At 43.4% G+C, this 22,650-nt stretch overlaps 1 protein-coding gene across 1 annotated transcript in view; it reads left to right on the top strand.

Annotated features, from left to right (window-relative positions):
- LOC124623057 (myosin light chain kinase, smooth muscle-like) overlaps nt 1-22,650 on the top strand; it is a 362,679-nt gene that overhangs the window by 137,486 nt on the left and 202,543 nt on the right. Inside the window, exon 2 of the mRNA XM_047148850.1 lies at nt 5,221-5,278. Within this exon, the coding sequence (XP_047004806.1) occupies nt 5,245-5,278 (34 nt within the window). The 5' untranslated portion in view covers nt 5,221-5,244. The remainder of the gene's footprint in view (nt 1-5,220; nt 5,279-22,650) is intronic.

Here is a 22,650-nt window from a genome sequence, read left to right as displayed (position 1 = left end):
TCCAGTGATATGCTACGGTACTGTGGTGCGAAGATTTCATTGTGTGTCAGGTCTGCAGTCATGCAATAAACAAAAAACTAGTTACGTAACTTTATTTTTTCGAGGCGGTAATTAAAGCATTATAACTATCCCTCGTACAAAATTGAAGCTCACTTGATTTCTGTATGTAATTATCTCTATTATTTAAGCTTTTGTCATATCTGTCTACGAGTCTTAGAATTCCCGTGTATTAGTCACCTGCCACCAGTTCATTACACCAATTATTCACTGCATTTTCCAACTCTTGCATTACCTTCATATTGTTTCCCTCCCAGCTACTCTTACACCTTCGTGAAAATATGAAAATCGCTTAGAGAGGTCTGGAGTATGAGGTGGGCAATCGATATTTTCCCATCGAAACTGATCCAATAAGAATCCGGTTAATTACTTTTTTGTATTTTCTGCTACCAGTCACCTTTATTTCCTTTATGTTTAACATAACATACTGCAACGCTTTTCGGGCATGTTCTGCTCATCCTCAGGCATTTATACATACAGGATATTGTTACTTGAAAAATAAATGTCTTAAACTAAATTAACGTAGGACTTTTTGTTTATTATTCCCTGCTGGTGTGCCTGTTGGGGCATTTGGAGGGAGACGGGGGGGGGGGGGGGGGGGGAGGGGGTGCAGTGGTTGGCCAGAAATTGATGTTCAATGGTATCTTCAGTTGGTGTAGAGCTGTGTCTAGTTGTTTATTATGACTGACACTATAGCCTGTGTAGGATGCAGATAGTTTTACATCAGTTGTTATGCTGTGAAAATCGTGTTATCCACTTTTTTATTTGGCGGTCGTTCTCTTTCGATTTTGGTGCCAGGAAGCTTCGTTTGCGTCTTTGGCACATTGTCGGATCCGTTGTGAGATATTACACTATTTCATTATTTGTTTTTGCACTGTTATTCGACGTAATTCACTGCTCAATTTTTTTTACGTACATATAGACAATATACACTTAATACAATATGACGTCAGTAGGAATCGACTATCTCATTTTACATCGATATTCGCGATGCTGACAGTCTCGTAGTCGTCTGTTTCACATTGGCATCTCTTACATCTACTGCATTACACCTGGCTTAGGACTACTGGGAAATTTTTGAGTTCTTGAATTCGGTTACTTGATTAAGAATATTATCTCCATATTTTTTATAATGAATGAAAATTCATGTCGCTTCTACGATTCGTTTCGTTTTTTCGATTTTGTGCGAAATATCGAGATTATCTTTGATTTTAAAATAGTGGTCTGTGTCCCTAATGTGTGTTGCTGCTGATGATTAGTTACATTTATCCAGTGCGCAACTGACTAAATGTTCTTTAAATCGAATTCTGAAATTAAGTAATTTTGTAAATGCCAGATGCAACGAAGATCTGTATCTGGATGTTTTATATTGTGGATAAGCTTCCTACTTAGGTTGTTGTTGGTGCTGAATATGCAATTTTGTCAAGCAAGGGAAGATAAATATTTATGAAACAAAACTGTAAATCATCTAGGGTAACTCGTTTGTCTCGCACGATTTCTTTCTTCACTTGCCCCTTCGGATCATCTGTTTGGGTCGAGTTTCATGAACTACATTTATTCATTGGTTGTTAAACATTTATCACAGTTTTGTCCCATTGCTTTCGTTCATTCACGTATCACTGCACATTTCTTTTAGTCGACTTTGATTTGGTGTTTTTGCGTAAGTTAAATAAACACAATAGACACACATAACAAAGAGTTCGGGCACCAATAATATATTCTGCTTCACTATTTACAATAGTCTGCCGAAGCTGGGGTAACTTTTAGATTCCGCGACTGTAGTAATCAAATCGTTTTGAGGCCAAGAAATCGCCAAGCCATGTTCGGAGCGCATTTTCATCCTGAAAGAACGTTGCTTGAAGGTTGTGAATAAGGTGGGTGCGGGATGACTTCCCAACACAACTCCTGTATACTGCTTTTTATCGGTCTAGCAGAACGCAGGCGGCTGTTATCGTGGAGTGGCATCACTTCATGCAGCCTCCCTGGTCGTTGCTGTTGGACTGCGTCTGCCAGACGGCTCAGTTGTTGACAATAAACGTCACCAGTGATGGTTGCACCTCCGGGAAGTAATTTGTACTGCACCACAGCCTCGCTGTTCCACCATATTCGTAACATCTTTTGTGGACGCGAGCAGGTTTGTGTACGGGGAGTTGCTGCTTTGTTTGTGCTCAACCATTCCTTTATTTTCCTTATGTCTGCATGATGTCACCAGTAACGATACAGGACTGGAATGGTCGGGTTTGTTCACGAGACAATTGATGATGAGCAAGCAAGATGCGCAAATGGCCAACCGCTGATTTTTGTGATTTTGGCTTAGAGCATTGGCTCAAATGGCTCTGAGCACTATGGGACTCAACTGCTGTTGTCATCAGTCCCCTAGAACTTAGAACTACTTAAACCTAACTAACCTAAGGACATCACACACATCCATGCCCGAGGCAGGATTCGAACCTGCGACCGTAGCAGGCGCACGGTTCCGGACTGCGCGCCTAGAACCACGAGACCACCGCGGCCGGCTCTTATAGCATTCATACACCCGATTTTTCAACTTTGCCTATTGCATGCAAATGTCGCAAGGTGATGGAATGATCACATTTGCCATTTCTGAGCACACTGGCGTGGTGGATCAATACGTTTAAACAATCTTCATCGAACTCCGAAGTTGTTCCTGATTGTGGAGAGTCACTAATATCAAAACGATCCTATTTAAAACGAGAAAACCAATTTCTGCCATGCTCTGTCCAATAGCATTATCTCCATACACGACGCAACTGTTTCCGGCAGTCTCTGCTGCTGTCATTCCACTTATGAACTCAAACAGAAGAATAAGTCGGAAACTTTCCGATTTCTCTACTTGGCACTCTATCTTCTAGCTTCCACAGCTCCTCTCACTACCTCGAAATGACAAAATGACCACATGTAAACTCAAATACCAACAGAGAACTACAAGTAAAAATAAAAATCTATAAAGAAACCCTTAGCAATCGATATACAAGCATATAAAACAAAAACAAAACAAACTTATGCACCAACCTAAAACTTTAAGTCCCTGCATAGTTTTTAAGAACTCAGTAGCGCGTTTTACTTTCTTTAGTTGATTGTAATAAAGCAGTAATGCATTTTAGGGTTTCATGTTTTTCTTAACTCTGTTTATTCACAAGTTCGTACGCAGTAGGCAGTTTAAGTTCCGTCACCTGGAAGTAGCTATCGAAAACCGTAAGTACGTTCCAAGGTAATCCAAGCTAGCGACACTTAAAGTGACACTGGAGCGGACAGAGGTGAACGGAAGTGATCAATATTTTCTGTTCCTAAATCGATGAGAGCAGTATCTGTGTATGGAAGCTTTCTTTCACAAGTACTGTGTACTCAGGAAGGAAACTTACTAAATTGAAACAATGTCCAAGCGGCTCTATGTACCCTATGTGATCAAAAGTATCCGGACACCCACAAAAACATACGTTTTTCATATTAGGTGCATTTCGCTGCCACCTACTGCCAGGTACTCCATATCAGCGACCTCAGTAGTCATTAGACATCGTGAGAGACAGAACGGGGCGCTCCGCGGAACTCACGGACTTCGAACGTGGTCAGGTGATTGGGTGTCATTTGTGTCATACGTGTGTACGCGAAGTTTCCGCACTCCTACACATCCCTAGGTCCACAGTTTCCGATGTGATGAAGTGGAAACGTGAAGGGATACTTGCAGCACAAAAGCGTACAGGCCGACCTCGTCTGTTGACTGACAGAGACCACCGACAGTTGAACAGGATGGTAATGTGTAATAGGCTGACATCTATCTAGACCGTCACGCAGGAATTGCAAACTGCATCAGGATCCACTGCAAGTACTATGGCAGTTAGGTGGGAGGTGAAAAAACTTGGATTTCATGGTCGAGCGGCTGTTCATAAGCTACACAACACGCCGGTAAATGCCAAACGACGCCTCACTTTGTGTAAGGAGCGTAAACATTGGACAGCTGAACAGTGGAAAAACGTTGTGAGGAGTGACGAATCACGGTAAACGATGTGGCGATCCGATGGCAGGGTGTGGGTATGGCGAATGCCGGGTGAACGACGTCTGCTAGTGTGTGTACTGCCAACAGTAAAATTCGGAGGCGGCTGTGTTATGGTGTAGTCGTGTTTTTCATGGAGGGGGCTTACACCCCTTGTTTTGCGTGGCCTGTCACAGCACAGGCCTACATTGACATTTTGCCGCTTTATAAAGCCCATTGGCGGATGTATCTGCCGAAACTATTTGCGATCACGTGCCTGACTTATCAAAGTAGTTCCTGGGCTAGCTGCGGCCTCTGGTGAAGCTGTTCTGCATGCTCCGCGAACGGGGTAGCGGTCCCTGGCGGCCGTTGGTGGAGACCTGGTGGTGTGTTGTGTTGTGGCCGCCGGGAAGTCCTTGTTTTGACAACACAGACGACGTAGGTTTTCCTGGTAAATATACACCCTGATAAGCAGGCATCCCATGATCGTTTGATTTGAAGTGGGATGCCGATGCAGTAGGCGCTACGCTGTCCAAAGTGTGTGACCACAGCAATCAGCTTGTTCTTTAACATTAATTCCTGAGCGACCACGGACACAGTGCAGATTTGCCCTGTTGCTTTCCCCTTTTCTCCCAAGTACTTCATGACATTTCGCAACGGTCTTTCATCTCGTTCCAGAGGTTGACAGAGATTTCAGAGCTGCTTGTCTGTCTGATAAATGCAGGAGCTACGATTCTTTTAGCACCAACGCAAAAGGCAGTCCCTTGGGGCAACCTAATGAACGAGGACGGGGAAGGAAATCGGCCATGAGTTTCACAAAGGAACCGTCCCGTCATTTCCCTAAGCGATTTAGTAAAACTGTGAAAAACCGTAAATTTGAATTGTCAGGATCCCAAAAGTCTACGACCCAGATTCACGTAGTTTTGCGAAAACTTATAATACAGCGTTATAGCTGACCGCTACACTTTGTTTAAGGATACTTTCCTGGAACCCAGAAAACATGGAATTTGACGAATTTCTGTAGCTAATCAGTAAATTTAATAGAGAAATATCTCTCATAATGATTTCTTTGTATTGTCTCTATGGTGTTAACCTAATCCACGTTTTGTTATTTTCAGTTCTTTCCTGTATAAATTATAATAAAATATTAAAAGTTAATGATTTTCTTTCAGGAAACAGAAGAACGCACAACCACAATGATCAAAGTGGACGAGGAGGATCCCATAGGAGGTGAGTGACATGACTTGAAAAAGTTCTTGGTTGATCACAGAACGCAGCATTCAAAATTCTTCAGACGTTTTTAAAAGATAAAATAAAAATTTAGGGTGATTCAGCTGGCCCTACGTATCGGCTTATTTGCTTCCTTCAAAAAGTGTTCGTGAGATTTTCATAGTCTCTAGCTCGCTACGTACAAACTATTAGACTGAACATGACCTTTTTGTAGGATGCTTAATGAAGTTAAATTTTGTGCTGCAGGCCACAGTTTTCGATTCATTAAAAAAAAAAAACGAGTTTGAAGGTCACTATTATTCATTTTTCTTGAATTATTCTAAAACCACGGTCTTTAGCGAAAGCCTATCTCAGGACAAAATTTAACTACATTAAATTCCCCACAAAAAGGTTCTGTTTACATTTTCTGTAGGACGATTAATTTGCGCAGAACAAGCGAGACAATATGAAAATTTCGCGTGTGGTTTTTCAAGGCGTTGCAGGTTACCTAAAATAAATAGGTAGGGGCAGCTGAATCACCTTGCATATGCTACATGTGTGTCTTCATGTTTTCGCAGTTATATCTTAATAAACTATATATTTTATCAAGATAGTCGTCACGAGACCTTGAAACAGTACCATTACCTTTAACAGCTGGTAGAACCACCGTCTGAGCACCCTGACGAAGTTATATACTGCAGCCCTCTCTGCCATAGACATATTACTCTTTAGCGGGTGAGCTCTCATAACACAAGGGCACGTTTCATGTCTCATTTCATCTGCTGATTCCGTGGAAAGCGGCCGATCAGTTTCTTGAACAGTGCTGATGACGAATATTTTGAACAGAGTGATTGTGTCACCGAAGTTAGTTCCTTATTGCCTTCAGTGGTCAGTTTGTTTATGGAGGACTTTGAAGAAAAGACACTGCAATTTGTTTGAAACGCATAGTATTTTGGAAATATTATTGACGATTCGTTTATAGTGTGGCCACAATATTTTACAAAAATTGTAGTTTACAAAAATTTTTATAGCATTTAAATTCCATTCACGAAAAAATTCAGTTTACTATGGAAATTAAAAAGAGAGATGCCTTCTATTTTTTTGATGTTTCGGTTCGTTCCAATGATGATGTCACCTTAGTACTCGCTGTGTATCGGAAGTTGTCTCGTAGAGTCTTATATTGACATGCAGATAATTGTCACCATCCTTCCCAGGTGATGAGTGTCTTCTAAAACTTGGTTCACAGAATATAGCTGGCGTGAACAGAATGTAGCTGACGTGATCTACAGATGAGCTTCTACACTTAAAAGAGAATTTCCGAAGCAAGTGTGTGTGTCCCATAACAGATATACAAGCCGTTACGAATAAAAGATAAGGTGGACATAAAGAACGAAGAAGAAGGGATACAGAGATCTAAATCCATGGTTTTCTTGCCATGAGTGGGGAACCTATCGTTAAAAGTAGATCACACTCTCACCAGACACAGAGTTAGTCATTTTCCATCCTCCACTGAAGACAGCAGCACTTTTTGGTTCCGTCAAAGTTGTCATTTTCTCCATAAGGCCTAGGTTTACAAGATCCCACAGGAATGTGGCCTTTCGTACATCGGGTAGACGACTTGTACAAGCCCTGAAAGGTGCATGAAGCCCCATAGATACAGTTGGCTTTTACAGCCCATTAAATCGGCTACGGCAGAACATTTTATCAACACGAATCACTCTACGCAGTATTAAAATGTCGAAATTCTATCGTCGACTTCGTTTTTTCGGAACTCAGCGGTGAAAGAAGCAGTTGAAACTCGTCTGGCAAAGAATTTGATTGATAGAAATAGGGTTTCAACCTGGACAAAACATGGATTCCGGCGCTTTCTTTAGTAATCTCGCAAAGACGTCGCTACAATGAATAATACTACAGTCTAACACATTACAGTCGTAACACTCTCTGCTGCGAAATTTGTTACCTCTTGACATCTGGAAGGACACCAGCGCTCCCAGCGGTGAGAAATCAGACATTCACATGCATCGTAAGGATAATGTCTGTTTTTTAATAATTTTTCTACTCGTTTAACGAAATAGTTATTATACACTCACGTCCAGAAAAAACAAAACACCTTGAACGACTAAAACGTTCATATTCACAAGACGTGTACATTAGTATGTTCAGCTGAAATGATTAGCATTCCAATCACAATGGTTCAGCATGTGTCCTTTTGTCTGGTAGGCAGAGGGTCCGTCATTGGCCCTGACAACTTGTTCCATGCGTGATGGCATCAACGCGTCTAAGGCGCCAATGGCGTCCTGTGGTACAGCCATCCATGCTGCATTCACCTGATTTCAAAGTTCATATGTGGTGATTGGCGTTGCGTCAAAGCGCTGGCCCCGTCGTTTCACCATATCCTACATATTTTCGATTGGCGACAAGTCTGATGATCTGGCGAGGCAGGGCAAAAGGCTGACATCCTGTGACACCAAGAAGGCACGTGTTTGGGCAGCAATATGTGGTCGTGCATTGTCTTGCTGAAAAAATGGCGTCTGGTGTGGTGTGCAGAAAGGGTTTGGCTGCAGCTCTCAGGATGTCATTCACGTAGGTCACACTGGTTACAGTGCCCTGGACACACACACACCAACTGTGATTTGTGGTTGTACCCAATAGCATCCCACACCATTAGGCCCTGAGTTGGCGCTGTACGTTGTGAGGTAACGGGCGAGTTGTGGCGCCCTGAAAATACTTTAAGTTCGGAGTTGGCGTGGCCGCGCTGGGGCCTCTCGGTGGGCCGCGACTCGTCGGCGGCTGCATAGTGCCGAACGTTAGCCGGGGTCCAGGGACCGCGTGGCTGGGAATCCCATGCTCACGCTGTGTCAATGAAGGAGACATGCTGGCAGTGACAAAGATGGTGGACTTTCTGAAACCTTAATAGCACCCATTTCACAATTCGTATAGAAATTAATAGTAGCCAGATGAATCATGATACCTCAAAAAGAAACATGTACCTTACCATTATTTGCACGACGAATCTGATGCTGTAATCGGATTTTCGATACCTTTATTAGTTTAAAGTTTAGTATCTGACGATAAATTATACAAGTAATACCCAGCAACGAATTTCCAAAATCTAAAGAGTTCATGCGATTATGTCGATCGACATGTCTTTAGAAAGCTATTAGTGTGAACCTAAATTGGTATAAATTGCAGGCATGTAACTTAAATAGTACATGAGTTATTGGAGGTCAAAGTGGCCGACTACTATCGATCGCGTCAGGCCGTAAGTACTCCACAGTTAACACAAAGAAACGGTAGCAGCATGCTTATAAATATATTTACTCATCTATGTCTTTGTCTATATGCGATATATACTATTCATGAAGGAATTGGTTAAATATTTACTGTGTTTAGAAAGCACAGAGACATTAGGCTATTGGCCTACCTTTTGTTTCTATTCCTTTGATATATGTTTGTTTGATTTGTTAATGTATTTAATAATGTGTGTTAGAGCGTGTTTATGGTCCAGCTGTAGGAATATTTATTTAATTTCAAGTTATTTAGATGTAAATCCACTATTTCGAATGCGATTCATTATGTTTCTGAGTGTGCATTGGCTTGGAGACATGGCGGGAGCGCTCTAGCCAATCACAGCGATCGTTTCCAAAAACGACACGTGGAGAGATGTATGGAGGTTGGGGAGTTCTGAACAGTGCGGCGCGAGGGAGAGTCGCACAGGACATGGAGAGAGTGCTGGACAATATGGCGCGACGGACAGACGGTCGCGAGAAAGACTTGGAGAGTGGAGCAGTTTGCGCGTGGTCGCGAGAGACTTTTGCACCTGTGAAAATTCCGTGGCTTCTGCAGTGAAAAAAAAAATGGCTCAAATGGCTCTGAGCACTATGGGACTTAACATCTATGGTCATCAGTCCCCTAGAACTTAGAACTACTGAAACCTAACTAACCTAAGGTCATCACACAACACCCAGTCATCACGAAGCAGAGAAAATGCCTGACCCCGCCGGGAATCGAACCCGGGAACCCGGGCGCGGGAAGCGAGAACGCTACCGCATTCTGCAGTGAAGACGTAGTGTGCGTTTAGAAGTGAATATCTCGCGAGCTATGTCGTTGCTTATAACTAATTACGGGAAGTAGGAATCTATTGTATCCCTGTTATTCAACTTATATTTAATATAATTGCTGGACCATCGACACCAATAAGTGTTTTACAGTAATAAAGGGCATTCTTAAAGGTACTTCTGCTATCGTATTCATCATTTAAAGTCGTTAAAATAGTACCTCCAGATTTTATTTAATTGCAATCTTTCATGTATAAAAGTTTATGTTACGTCCAAAATTCGCAATTGCCGAGTGATAGGAATCTTCGACAATACGATTCTTGTGTATATTCATATCGTATACTGTAGACTCGGCAGTATTTCGCTTGTAATGCAGCAGCTACATATCCCAGCCCATGGACAACGAAACCAGCCAAAACTTCCAATATTTCGACACTGAGTCGGAGGGTACGTAGTTGAGGGCCACATCATTTCATTTATTATTTGAAAGCCCGCAATCTCTTGTGCGAATGTAGTCACTGTAATGCCCCTCCCCCCTGTCTGCGGCGAACCAAAGTGTGGTAATCAGTTTCAAACAAACAGAACCTGGTTTCGTCCGAAAACACTATCTGATGCCATTTCTTTTTTTAGTGACGTCGTTCCATGCACTATTGCCATCTAGAATATTTCTTCACATTCGTCAAAGGTAGGCGTAGAAATGCACGACGCACACGTAACCCATGCGTAATAAACAGCGACGGACTGTCACCCCTGATAGTGAACGGTGTGTTTCATTGTGGCCCAGAGTCGAGGACGCAGATCTGTCCTGCAACGCCATTCGGATGAGGTGTCGATCTTCTCGGGAGGTGCGCCCTGACCATCTCGTCGATTTTTACGGCCTTCCGTGAACCATCCTGCACACACCCGTTGCATTGCCGAAACATTTCGTCCCACACGAGCAGCGATTTCGTGGATGGATGCATCACAGTCTCTCATGCCAATAACGCGCCTCTTTCAACCCCACTGATTTGACGGTACTGTTCACACATACGTGTGCGAGGCATCCTGCACGTCTTCTCAAGTCACACTAATCCATTACCTTCGTTTTATAGCAGCAGACTCATTTTACCGGTAGGTGGTTTTGCGCCGCGATATCGATGTTGACCTTGATTCCGAGGGCCAATATGGCTCAAATGTTAATAATTTCTACAGAACATACTGATGTACATGTCCTGTGGACGTGAACGTCCTGTCTCTAGTTGTTCAAAGTGCTCTGTTTCTTCTGAACATGAGCGTCTTTGGGTTCCGTGCATTAGTAAATTACCAAGAGACATGAATTATCGTAAAATAAATGTAAATAAGGCTGTATCTCACTGTTTCATTCCCTAAGCTGCAATTTATTCATGAAGGAATACTTTTTACACTACTGGCCATTAAAATTGATACACCTAGAAGAAATGCAGATGATAAACGGGTATTCATTGGATATATGTATTATCCTAGAACTGACATGTGATTACATTTTCACGCAATTTGGGTGCATAGATCCTGAGAAAACAGTACCCAGAACAACTAATTCTGGCCGCAATAACGGCCTTGATACGCCTGGGCATTGAGTCAAACAGAGCTTGGAGGTCATGTACAGGTACAGCTGCCCATGCAACTTCAACACGATACCACAGTTCATCAAGAGTAGTGACTGGCGTATTGTGACGAGCCAGTTACTCGGCCGCCATTGACTAGACGTTTTCAATTGGTGAGAGATCTGGAGAATGTGCTGGCCTGGGCAGCAGTCGAACATTTTCTGTATCCAGAAAGGCCCGTACAGGACCTGCAACATGCGGTCGGGTATTATCCTGCTGAAATGTAGGGTTTCGCAGGGATCAAATGAAGGGTAGAGCCACGAGTCGTAACACATCTGAAATGTAACGTCCACTGTTAAAAGTGCTGTCAATGCGAACAAGAGGTGACCGAGACGTGTAACCAATGGCACCCCGTACCATCACTCTGCGTGGTACGCCAGTGTGGCGATGACGAATACACGCTTCCGATGTGCGTTCACCGCGATGTCGCCAAATACGGATGCGACCACCATGATGCTGTAAACAGAACCTGGATTCGTCCGAAAAAAATGACGTTTTGCCATTCGTGCACCCAGGTTCATCGTTGAGTACACCATCGCAGGCGCTCCTGTCTGTGATGCAGCGTCAAGGGTAACCGCAGCCATGGTCTCCGAGCTGATAGTCCATGCTGCTGCAAACGTCGTCGAAATGTTCGTGCAGATGGTTGTTTTCTTGCTAACGTCCCCATCTGTTGACTCAGGTATTGAGACGTGGCTGCACGATCCGTTATAGCCATGCGAATAAGATGCCTGTCATCTCGACTGCTAGTGATATGAGGCCGTTGGGATCCAGCACGGCGTTCCGTATTACCCTCCTGAACCCACCGATTCCATATTCTAACATTCATTGGACCTCGTCCAACGCGAGCAGCAATGTCGCGATACGCTAAACCGCAATCGCGATAGGCTACAATCCGACCGTTATCAAAGTCGGAAACGTGATGGTACGCATTTCTCCTCCTTACACGAGGCATCACAACTACGTTTCACCAGGCTACGCCGGTGAACTGCTGTTTGTGTATGAGAAATCGGTTGGAAACGTTCCTCGCGTCAACACGTTTTAGGTGTCGCCACCGGCGGCAACCTTGTGTGAATGCTCTTAAAAGTTAATCATTTGCATATCACAGCATCTTCTTTCCTGACGGTTAAATTTCGCGTCTGTAGCACATCATCTTCGTGGTGTAGCAATTTTAATGGCCAGTAGTGTAATATGTGCCTAACTGCAGCTTACTCCTCTGAAAGCAGGAGAGTACAAACACATAAATTATGCATGAGAATCGTGTATATCTGTCGTTGTTTGTTCTAATTAAGATAGGCACTTTCCTTGACACGTAAAAACTTTTGTATGTAATCTAATGATTCGTACATTCTTCCAGTGCACTCGACTTTCAAATATTCGAATATTTTTGTAAAAATGTGATTACTTTTGCTTAAAAGGCGACTGTGTCGAAGATCCTTACTGTTTGTGGTTCAGGTGTAGCAACGATTGTGGACTTGGTTTCTTCAGTGTTGGGAAACAGGTTTATTCCTTCCCATATTTCATTATCACGTCCGTGTGGTCTTCCCTTCCGCCACAGGTATGGTGGCTTATTTGGTACTTAAAATAGTGTAAGTATTACTTTTCATATAAGCTTCCTACGTTCCACGATCACTAATTTGACTGGCAGTGTAGCGAACAAAACTTTGCATTGTTGGGTAGGTAAACGACGTTTTTCCGCAAAATGTTGGGTCTTATGGTGTCTTCTATCAATTTTTTTCTTAGAAGAAAAGACATTCTTCAGTAAATTCCTTTATGTTACGAAAGGATCGTAAGTAATCTGTCCTGTTATGTATCGTTTCATACCTCCCACGACCTTAGGAAACAGATCAAATCGAACGAAACTATTCGCACTCATCGAATATCGCATTCAGAAGTGAAGGCTGCTGGCCGCTTGGCGCTCTGCTAACGCAGTGGGTAACAAAAACGAGGCGGAGTGTCGTGATTGTTATGTTTGACTGTGATGATACATTTATATCCCAGTATAAATCAACGCGTATCCACAGATTCAATTTATGCATACTCTTTGCTACCGATCAACATCTCTGGCGCTTGCGTATCTGTGGTTTACAACGACGGAACGAATACTGCAGATTAAGTCTGTCGATTCAGTCTGAAAAGATGGTCGAAAGACAAATGGCCGAAATATTAGAAAAAGAAAAAATAGAGTTTCATGCGGCTTCATTCCCGAAATTTAATGGATCATGCAAGCTGCAATCTTTGAGTGCTTCATGTAGGTTTTCATTGAAGAGACACTTTTCTGTACTGTTACTTCTAACATACAGATTTTTGAGTTTATTACCTTCAGTGTGAACCTTTTGTTCAAATGTGTGTGAAATCTTATGGGACTTAACTGCTAAGGTCATCAGTCCCTAAGCTTACACAATACTTCACCTAAATTATCCTAAGGACGAACACACACACCCATGCCCGAGGGAGGACTCGAACCTCCGCCGGTATCAGCCGCACAGTCCATGACTGCAGCGCCTCTGACCGCTCGGCTAATCCCGGGCGGCGTGAACCTTTTGTATCAGTCTTCGTACATCCATATTTAAATTGGACGATGGTGGGACATCAGCTGGTATTTTTTTTTAATGAAACTCCTCCAGCTGTATTTAAGATTTCTTATTTATTTGGCTACTAGTTTCGGCGTTGCCTCAACGTCATCTTCAGGCCTGCACACCTTGATGATATCAATTGCGTGTGGCTGAGTACTAGAAGTCCGCGGTGAGACCAACACGTGCTCCACGTGGAACACGTATTGATCTCAACGCGGACATCTACTGCTCAGCCACACACAATTGATATCGTCTTCTCAACCCGAGAAGTTTCACTTCCCTACTCTTTCTGGCTGTTTCATATTTTTTGCTAGGCAGTGAATTTGATTTGTTATATGACCTGTTTATTAGTAGACTGTATTACGTCTTGACCGATGGCTGCGTCACAATGTAGTAGGAGTGGGCATCTCCTTGAGCCTCCTACAAGAATACTCGCCAACTAGAATACGCGCCTATTGGAAGTCTCAGCCTGGATACGGTTTTTAGACGGTTTTGCACATGCGACTATGTAATTATCAGGTTGGTGAACACGTCCTGCCTCGGTTACATGATTCACAACATTTAGAAAATGTTCTCATACTTGCCTTTGGGATAACACTAGATACAGACGGATGAGGTACACAAACTCCATCAGAGAGCGGCGTATGGAAGGGCATCCGGCCACACTCTACCACTGTTGTTGTTGTGGTCTTCAGTCCTGAGACTGGTTTTATGCAGCTCTCCATGCTACTCTATCCTGTGCAAGCTTCTTCATCTCCCAGTACCTACTGCAACCTACAAACATTGCCAAATACCGATTTAGAGGCTTAACACGCCGACCCGGTGAAGAGAAGAGAGAAAACCAGAACAAAGGGGAAGGAGCCTTACCTGGTATAAGATGAAACACGTCTTGGCGTAAACGAAGTTCAAGAAAGTTCTTGGTTACTGACTTCCATCAAATGATTTAATGCAGAGCCACAGTGCACAAGTACTCTTATTATCACTATCTTGACGTAACACTGTATCCAAAAAGACTTTTATTTCTGTAACTGCTGAGTTTTGCATGAAATCGGACCAGATTCATGAACATTTTCGTTTAGCCACATATGTAATTGAATCTTATATCTTTTATATTTGATTGCGTGTATAATGAGTGTTAATCCGAGTAGACGTGGTAACGGGACTTCAGGGCGACTTTTCCGATTTCTTTGTTACATCAATTTAAAAGTTAGGGCCGGCCAGGGTGGCCGAGCGGTGTTAGGCGCTACAGTCTGGAACCGCGCGACCGCTACGATCGCAGGTTCGAATCGTTCCTCGGGCATGGAAGTGTGTGATGCCCTTAGGTTGGTTAGGTTTAAGTAGTTCTAAGTTCTAGGGGACTGATGACCTCAGAAGTTGAGTCCCATAGTGCTCAGAGCCATTTTAAAAGTTAGGTGCGGCTGAAATTTAATGACCTTTATTTGCAAAAAGTTATAAAAAATGCTCGAAATTTCGCCCTCCATCTTGAATACATGCCGTGTAACGTTACCTGAATGAATGAGGCACCCTTTCAAACACCCCTGGCAAAGAGTGAAATGAATTAGAAGCGGCCATAATTCGCGCTATCAGCTCTTCCTTCGTCTCGATAGGCGTTTCATAAACAACAGATTTCAAGTGTCCCCAGACGAAAAAATCAAAAGTTGTCGAGTTGGGGGAATGTGCAGGCCATGCCACCGGCCCACCACGCCCTATCCTGTTCTCATCAAAGGTCTCGTCTATTGACACACAGTCAACATGGATTTAGAACACACTGTTCTTGTGAAACACAACTAGCTCTTTACTTGCGTAAAGTGCTAAGTGCTATTGACAGGAGATTTCAGATTGATTCCGTATTTCTGGATATCTGGAAGGCTTTTGACGTTGTACCACACAAGCAGCTTGTAATGAAATTGCGTGCTTATGGAATATCGTCTCAGTTATGTGTCTGGATTCTTGATCTCCTGTCAGAGAGGCCACAGTTCCTAGTAACTGACGGAAAGTCTTCGATTAAAACAGAAGTGATTTCTGGCGTTGCCAAAGGTAGTGTTATAGGCCCTTTGCTGTTCCTTATATATATAAACGATTTGGGAGACAATCTGAGCAACCGTGTTAGGTTGTTTGCAGATAACGCTGTCGTTTATCAACTAGTGAAGTCATTAGAAGCTCAAAACAAATTGCAAAACGATCTTAGAAAAGATATCTGTATGGTACGAAAATTGGCAATTGACCCACAATAACGAAAAGTCTGAGGTCATCCACATGAGTGACAAAACAAATCCGTTAAACTTCGGTTTCACGACAAATCAGTCAATTATAAAGGCCATAAATTCAACTAAATACCCTAGGAATTACAATTACGAATAACTTAAATTAGAAGGAACACATAGAAACTGTTGTGGTGAAGGCTAACCAAAGACTGCGTTTTATTGGCAGGACACTTAGAAAATGTAATAGTTCTACTAAGGAGACTCCCTACACTATGCTTGTCTGTCCTCTTTTAGAATACTGCTGCACTGTGTGGGATCCTTATTAGATAGTATTGACCGAGAACATCGAAAAAGTACAAAGAAGGGCAGCACGTTTTGTATTATCGCGAAATAGAGGTGATAGTGTCACTGAAATGATACAGGATTTGGGGAGGACATCATTAAAACGAAGGCTTGTTTTCGTTGCGGCGGAATATTCTCACGAAATTCCAATCACCAATTTCTCCTACGAATGCGAAAATATTTTGCTGACACCGACCTACAAAGGGAGAAACGATCACCATGGTAAAATAAGTGAAATCAAAGCTCCTACGGTGAGACATAGGTGTTCGTTGTTTGCGCTCGCTAGACGAGATTGGAATAATAGAGAATTGTGAAGGTGGTTCGATAAACCCTCTGCCAGGCACTTAAATGTGATTTGCAGAGTGTAGATGTAGATGTAGATTTCGGATTGCATGAGCGAAGTGCGCAGATTCACCACCATGTTCCCTAACGTTGACGGCGATGCGCTCTTGTTGAACACGAACAAAGAAGGCTTGCGGATTTTCCCGCGCTCACTCGTGTTGATTGTTGCTATTGAACACGTCTTCTCTTGTAAAGGGTGTCTCACGCACAAACAGTACAAACGCTGAATATCACACTTCTGCAGAAACCACTGGTGGAAGTCAGTGCAACGTGGAAAATCTTCTGAGTTAATAGCTTGAACTTTCTGAAGGCGGTAACGGTGCAAATCATTTTTATTCCACAAATGCCAGACCGTGTAATGGCTTACACCCATTTCTCGAGCAACGCTCCGCGAGATTGTTGAGGGCGTGTTTTGCAGCGGTGTTAACGCCTCCTCTTCAAACTCTGGTGTAGGCACTGTGCGGTGACGACCGCGTCTTTCCGGCAGTGGCACCTGTATTACAAAATGAATATATCGGATTTCAATGTAGGCCTTAAATGCTCCAAGACCATTATGATATCCTGTCAGAAGACAACTCACCTGTCTCTCTTAGGGACCTGTGGATGGCAGTGGACGCTCATCTGCCAGTCGACGATTCTGAAAACTCTGAGCTTACAATCGTTGAGCAACGAGAGCATTTCCGTCGCATGTCTGCCCTTATCTCTAAAGAAAAACGCTCCATTTCCTGGCCGGTGTGCACAGGCCCAAACACAAGTGTGTCCCCGTTTGTTGAAACACCGACGACGCAGGATTAACCGACTATTCATCGTGCACAGATGCTACCCTCTGTGCGATACTGTTTCAAACAGGCATTTGCACTGAAAAACGCAACACACCCATGTCGCACCAAATGCCGGAAGAAACTCCTTGGCGTTGTTCCTCCCGGAATAACTGCTACCATTTCAACTCGGACGGCGGGCTGTATGTCTACCTTCCCGGCGGTGCGCGACGCTGATAAATAACGATTAGTGCCGAACGCTAACGAATGCGGAAATTTTTTGCTACGTGAAAGTTGCTGTTATGACCCAGTATACCAGCCCTCTCATTTTTTATATTAATTTTAAGAACATCATGTATCAGAATTAAGAGTACGTCTACGTTTGTGCTTCGTAAGCCACCTTACGCTCTGTAGCGGAGATACTTTGTGTACACAGTCGCCGGCCGCGGTGGTCTCGCGGTTCTAGGCGCGCAGTCCGGAACCGTGCGACTGCTACGGTCGCAGGTTCGAATCCTGCCTCGGGCATGGATGTGTGTGATGTCCTTAGGTTAGTTAGGTTTAAGTAGTTCTAAGTTCTAGGGGACTGATGACCACAGCTGTTAAGTCCCATAGTGCTCAGAGCCATTTGAACCATTTTTTTGTACACAGTCACTTCCCTTTTTCTATTCCAGTCGCGAATGGTTCGCAGAAAGAACGACAGCTGGTAAGCCTAAGGATGAGGTCTCTAATTTTTACCGTCACGAACTTTTCGTGAGATATGCCTGAGAAGAAGAATTACAGGGTGTATCAATAAGAATCATCCGAATTGGCACATCTGTATTTCTGAAACTATTAAACACATACAATGAGTTTTGTTTTTTGATGAGCGGGAAACTCAATAAGTTTTTTTCGTACCTTTTCATAGGTGTTCAATTGCCGCCCTTGAGATGCATGGCATATGTCAACTCGTTATTCAAATTGTTCTCACACTGCAGCGTGCATGTCTTGAGTTACGGCTTCCACAGCTGTTGTTATGCGGTGACTCAGTTCATTCACTGTTGTTGGTAACGGAGGCACATAAACAGAGTCTTTTATGAACCCCCACAAGAAATAATCACTTACAGCCAGGTCCGGTGACGTTTAAGGCGTGTAATGTAAGGCTGAATCATTTGGTACAGTCCGACCGATCCATCGTTCAGTAACCCTTTGATTTAAAAATCCCCCCACTTCCAGATGCAAGTGTGGCTACCTAGGGGGAACCATGTAAAACTCCAGAGTTTTCTCTTTCCAGCAGTACCTTGTTCACGCACATATCCCAAATAAACTAATAGTTTTGATTTTTTACATCGGATGACTCTTTTTGGTACACTCTGTGTATTGGTTGACTCGTCTAAGAATGTATAGTCTCGAAATTTTAACGGTACACATAACGTGGTGCAAAACGCCTCTCTTTCCGCGTCTGCCACTTTAGTCGGCTGAGCAGCTGCCTGACGTTTTCGTGCTTACTAACATAACCGGTAACCAAACGCACTGCTTATCTTTGTCCCTTCTCTATTTACCCTAGCAGTCCTATCTGCTATGGATCCTGCACTGGCGTGCAGTATTCAAGTACTGTGGAGCGAGGGTTTTGTAAGCTAAAGGGTACCTCCATTCTGAGTGGACTACATTTCCAGAGCATTCTTCCAATGAATCTCAATCTTGAATCTGACTTAACAGCAGTTTTATGTCGTCGATCCACTTTGAATCTTTCCGTACTCATATTCATAGATATTTTACAGAAGCAGCTACTTCCAGTTATTTTTCTGGGATCGTGTAATCATACAACAATGGGTCTTTCTGCCTATTTATGCGCAGTACGTTATGTTTGTTTATGTTGAGGGTTAACTGTCAGTCCCTGCACGAAGCATCAATCCTCTGCAGGTCTTCCTGCATCACGCTACAATTTTTTAGCGTCGCGACTTCTCAACATATGATAGTATCATCCGCGAAAAGCCTTATGGAACCTCCAACGTTATCCTATATAGTGAAAAGTAATGGTCCTCTAACACTCTCCTGGGGTACACACGAAGTTAATTTTACGTCTGTAGACATCACTCAGTGAAGAATGACGTGCTGTAGAGTGTTTTCCAGTAACGTTTCAATCCAATCTTTACGCTCGTATTTTGTTCATAAGGCGGCAGTGCAAAGCTGTATCGGAAGTCAAGTATAAGGTTGGTGCATAAGTTCTTAGCGTTTCTGTTTTGTTTGTTGTTATTCCGTTTGTTGTGGGTTTATTTACCGATTGTCATTATTTATTGCTAAGAACTTATACACCAACCTAATAGTTGACTTCCGATACAGCTTTGCACACTGCCGCCTTATGAACAAAATACGAGCGTAAAGAATAGATCAGCTGTGTGATTGGATTGAAGACTTACTGGAAAATACATTACAGCACGTCATTCTCCACGGAGAGATGTCTTCAGACGTAAAATTAACTTCGCGTGTACCCCAAGGGAGTGTTAGAGGATCATTACTTTTCGCTATGTAGGATAACGTTGGAAGGTCCATAAGGCTGTTCGCGGATGATGCTATTATATGTTGAAAAGTCACGATGGTAAAAAATTGTAGCGTGATGCAGGAAGACATGCAGAGGATCGATGTTTCGTGCAGGGACTGGCAGTTAACATAAACAAATATAACGTTGCTGTTTGAGTTTGGATATTGTCCTTTTGTCATTTGGAGATTGTTGGTGGAGTTTGGACGCTAGAAGATGGAGTGCCAAGGGGAAAAAAATGGTTCAAATGGCTCTGAGCACTATGGGACTTAACTACTGTGGTCATCAGTCCCCTAGAACTTAGAACTACTTAAACCTAACTAACCTAAGGACATCACACACATCCATGCCCGAGGCAGGATTCGAACCTGCGACCGTAGCAGTCGCGCGGTTCCGGACTGCGCGCCTAGAACCGCTAGACCACCGCGGCCAGCCCAAGTGGAAAAATCGTATTCTTCTGTTTGAGTACAATAGAGGGATGACAGCAACAAGGGCAGCCAGAAACGTTTGCGCCCTGTTTGGGGGTAATGCCGTTGGACAGAGCACGGCAAGAAAATGGTTTTCTCGTTTTAGGGAGGACCTTTTAAACGTTAGTGACTCTTCAAGTTCAGGTAGAAATGGTTCAAATGGCTCTGACCACTACGGGACTTAACATCTGAGGTCATCAGTCCCCTACCTTACAAGGGGAGGCCGCCAATTGTGAAATTCAGATTCGATTCATACTGCGCATAATAAAAGCTCATGGCCAGAGGTGTAATGTCGCAAAGCACCAAGATGCACTTCTCAGCCGTTTTCGAGAAAATCGACAGTTAAAAGAAACCGTTCCCGTGCAATACTCTCTACGATTAATGATTTTCTACAGCGTTGTTGCGCAGCGGTAAGCCCTCGGGTTCGTAATCCGAAGGTCGCCGGATCGAATCTCACGCCATGCAACCTTCTTTTAGTATTTGTTTTTTGTAATTCAAATGAATTCAAATGTGTGTATACACACACACATTATATAATTCCTGGCAATCAGTTGCAACAGTTATGCATATAATAAGTTGTTGAAAGTCGTTTGTCGTGGAAAAACTGGCGGCATCGAACATCATTATGTTTTCTGCAAACAAAGTTGTATTTCACAAATGTTATTAATTGTCTTCATAATGTTAACCACGTACAGTTAACGGAAGACGTAGAAACGATATTCCGAAACGAATACGTATAGCGTAAGTCAAACGTTCGAATTAGAATAGAAACCCCACGAGCTCAAATTTGCTGTGGCAGGTATGAAATATTAACTCCGTTACTCGCTCGTTACACTTGAAGGACAGATGTTGAATGGGCCGAAACAAGCCGCCGCATAACAGCGTAGTTGCCTGCTAACTTCGAAAGAAGGTAGATGCGGCCCCTAGCGCAACTTATAACATCGTCGAAAATTAGTGCCGGCGTGAGAGCTTTGGTACACCCTGTTAAACAAACGGAAAAATGGAGGCGGTACAATTGGAGAGCGATCCGCCTTCACCAACACGCATAAACAATTCATTAATATATATACATTTGAATTACAAAAAACTAATAATAAAAAAGTTGCAGGGCGCGAGATTCGATCCGGCGACCTTCGGATTATGAACCCGAGCGCTTACCGCTGCGCCACGACACTGTAGACATTTATTAATCGTAGAGAGTATTTCACCGCAACGGTTTATTTTAAGTGTCGATTTTCTCGACAACGGCTGAGAAGTGCATCTTGGTGCTTCGCCACATTACACCTCTGGCCATGAGCTTCTATTATGCGCAGTATGAATCGAATCTGAATTTCACAATTGGCGGCCTCCCCTTGTTAGAACTACTTAAACCTAACTAACGTAAGGACATCACACACATCCATGCCCGAGGCAGTATTCGAACCTGCGACCGTAGCAGTCGCGCGGTTCCGGACTGAAGCGCCTAGAGCTGCTCGGCCACCGCGGCCGGCAGTTCAGGAAGACATTCGAGGTTAGATGAAGATCGTTTAAAGGCATTACTTCACAATGATCCACGTCACTGCATTCTAGAAGTGGACCATTTGATGAACTGTCATCATTCCACCATCGTGCGCATTTGTATGCAATAGGCAAGGGTCAAAGAGTCGGGTGTATGAGTACGGCATGCTCTAAACCAAAATCAGCGGCTAGCCGTATGTTGCTCGTCATTAATTGACTCGTGAATAACACCGACCATTCCTATCCTGTTTCGTTACTGGTAATGAGAAATGACGTCTTCATGATAACATAAGGAAGAGAAAGGAAAGGTTGAGCCCACACACAGGAGCAACTCGCCATACAAAGACCTGAGTGCCCTCACGGAAGATAGTGTTCGGCATCTGGTGGAACAACAACGGTGTGGTGTGCTAAAAATTGCATCCCTGAGATGTAACCACGACTGCTGACTTTTATTGTCGACATACGAGATGTCTGACAGACGCAATCCAAGAACAACCGCCAAGAAGATTGCCTGAAGCGATGCTATTCACTACAACTCCTGCTCGTATTCCGCTAGTCTGACAGAAAACACTGCAGGAGCTGGGTTGGGAAGTCATTCCGCACCAACCTTATTCGCCTGATCTTGCCCCCTCAGAGTTTTACCTTTCCGCTCTCTATCGAGCAACCTTCAGTGAACTTCCTTTCCGGATAAAAATGCGCTCCGAACATGACTCGAAGAGCTCTTCGCCTCAAAACCAGGTGATTTCTACAGTCGCTGAACCAGAAAATTATCCCAGCGTTGGGAAATTGTTGTAAGTATTGAAGGAGAATATATTATTGATGACTAAATTCTCTGTTATGTTTATTTAACTTGTGAGAAAACGCTACGAACTCATGTACCTACCTAATAACATTGCAACAAACTGGGCCACGGTATCTACCGCTATATGGGTCTTGTAGGTAGCGTAAGAAAAATATTTTCTGCATCAACCTGGGCGCCGGTATCTACTGCTTCCTAGGTCTTGTAGCTAGCGTA

The sequence above is a fragment of the Schistocerca americana genome, chromosome 7, assembly GCF_021461395.2.
Source record: "Schistocerca americana isolate TAMUIC-IGC-003095 chromosome 7, iqSchAmer2.1, whole genome shotgun sequence".
Classification (NCBI taxonomy): Eukaryota; Metazoa; Arthropoda; class Insecta; order Orthoptera; family Acrididae; genus Schistocerca; species Schistocerca americana.
The sequence above is the reverse complement of the archived record's forward strand: the minus strand, read 5'-3'. Positions and strand labels throughout refer to the sequence as shown.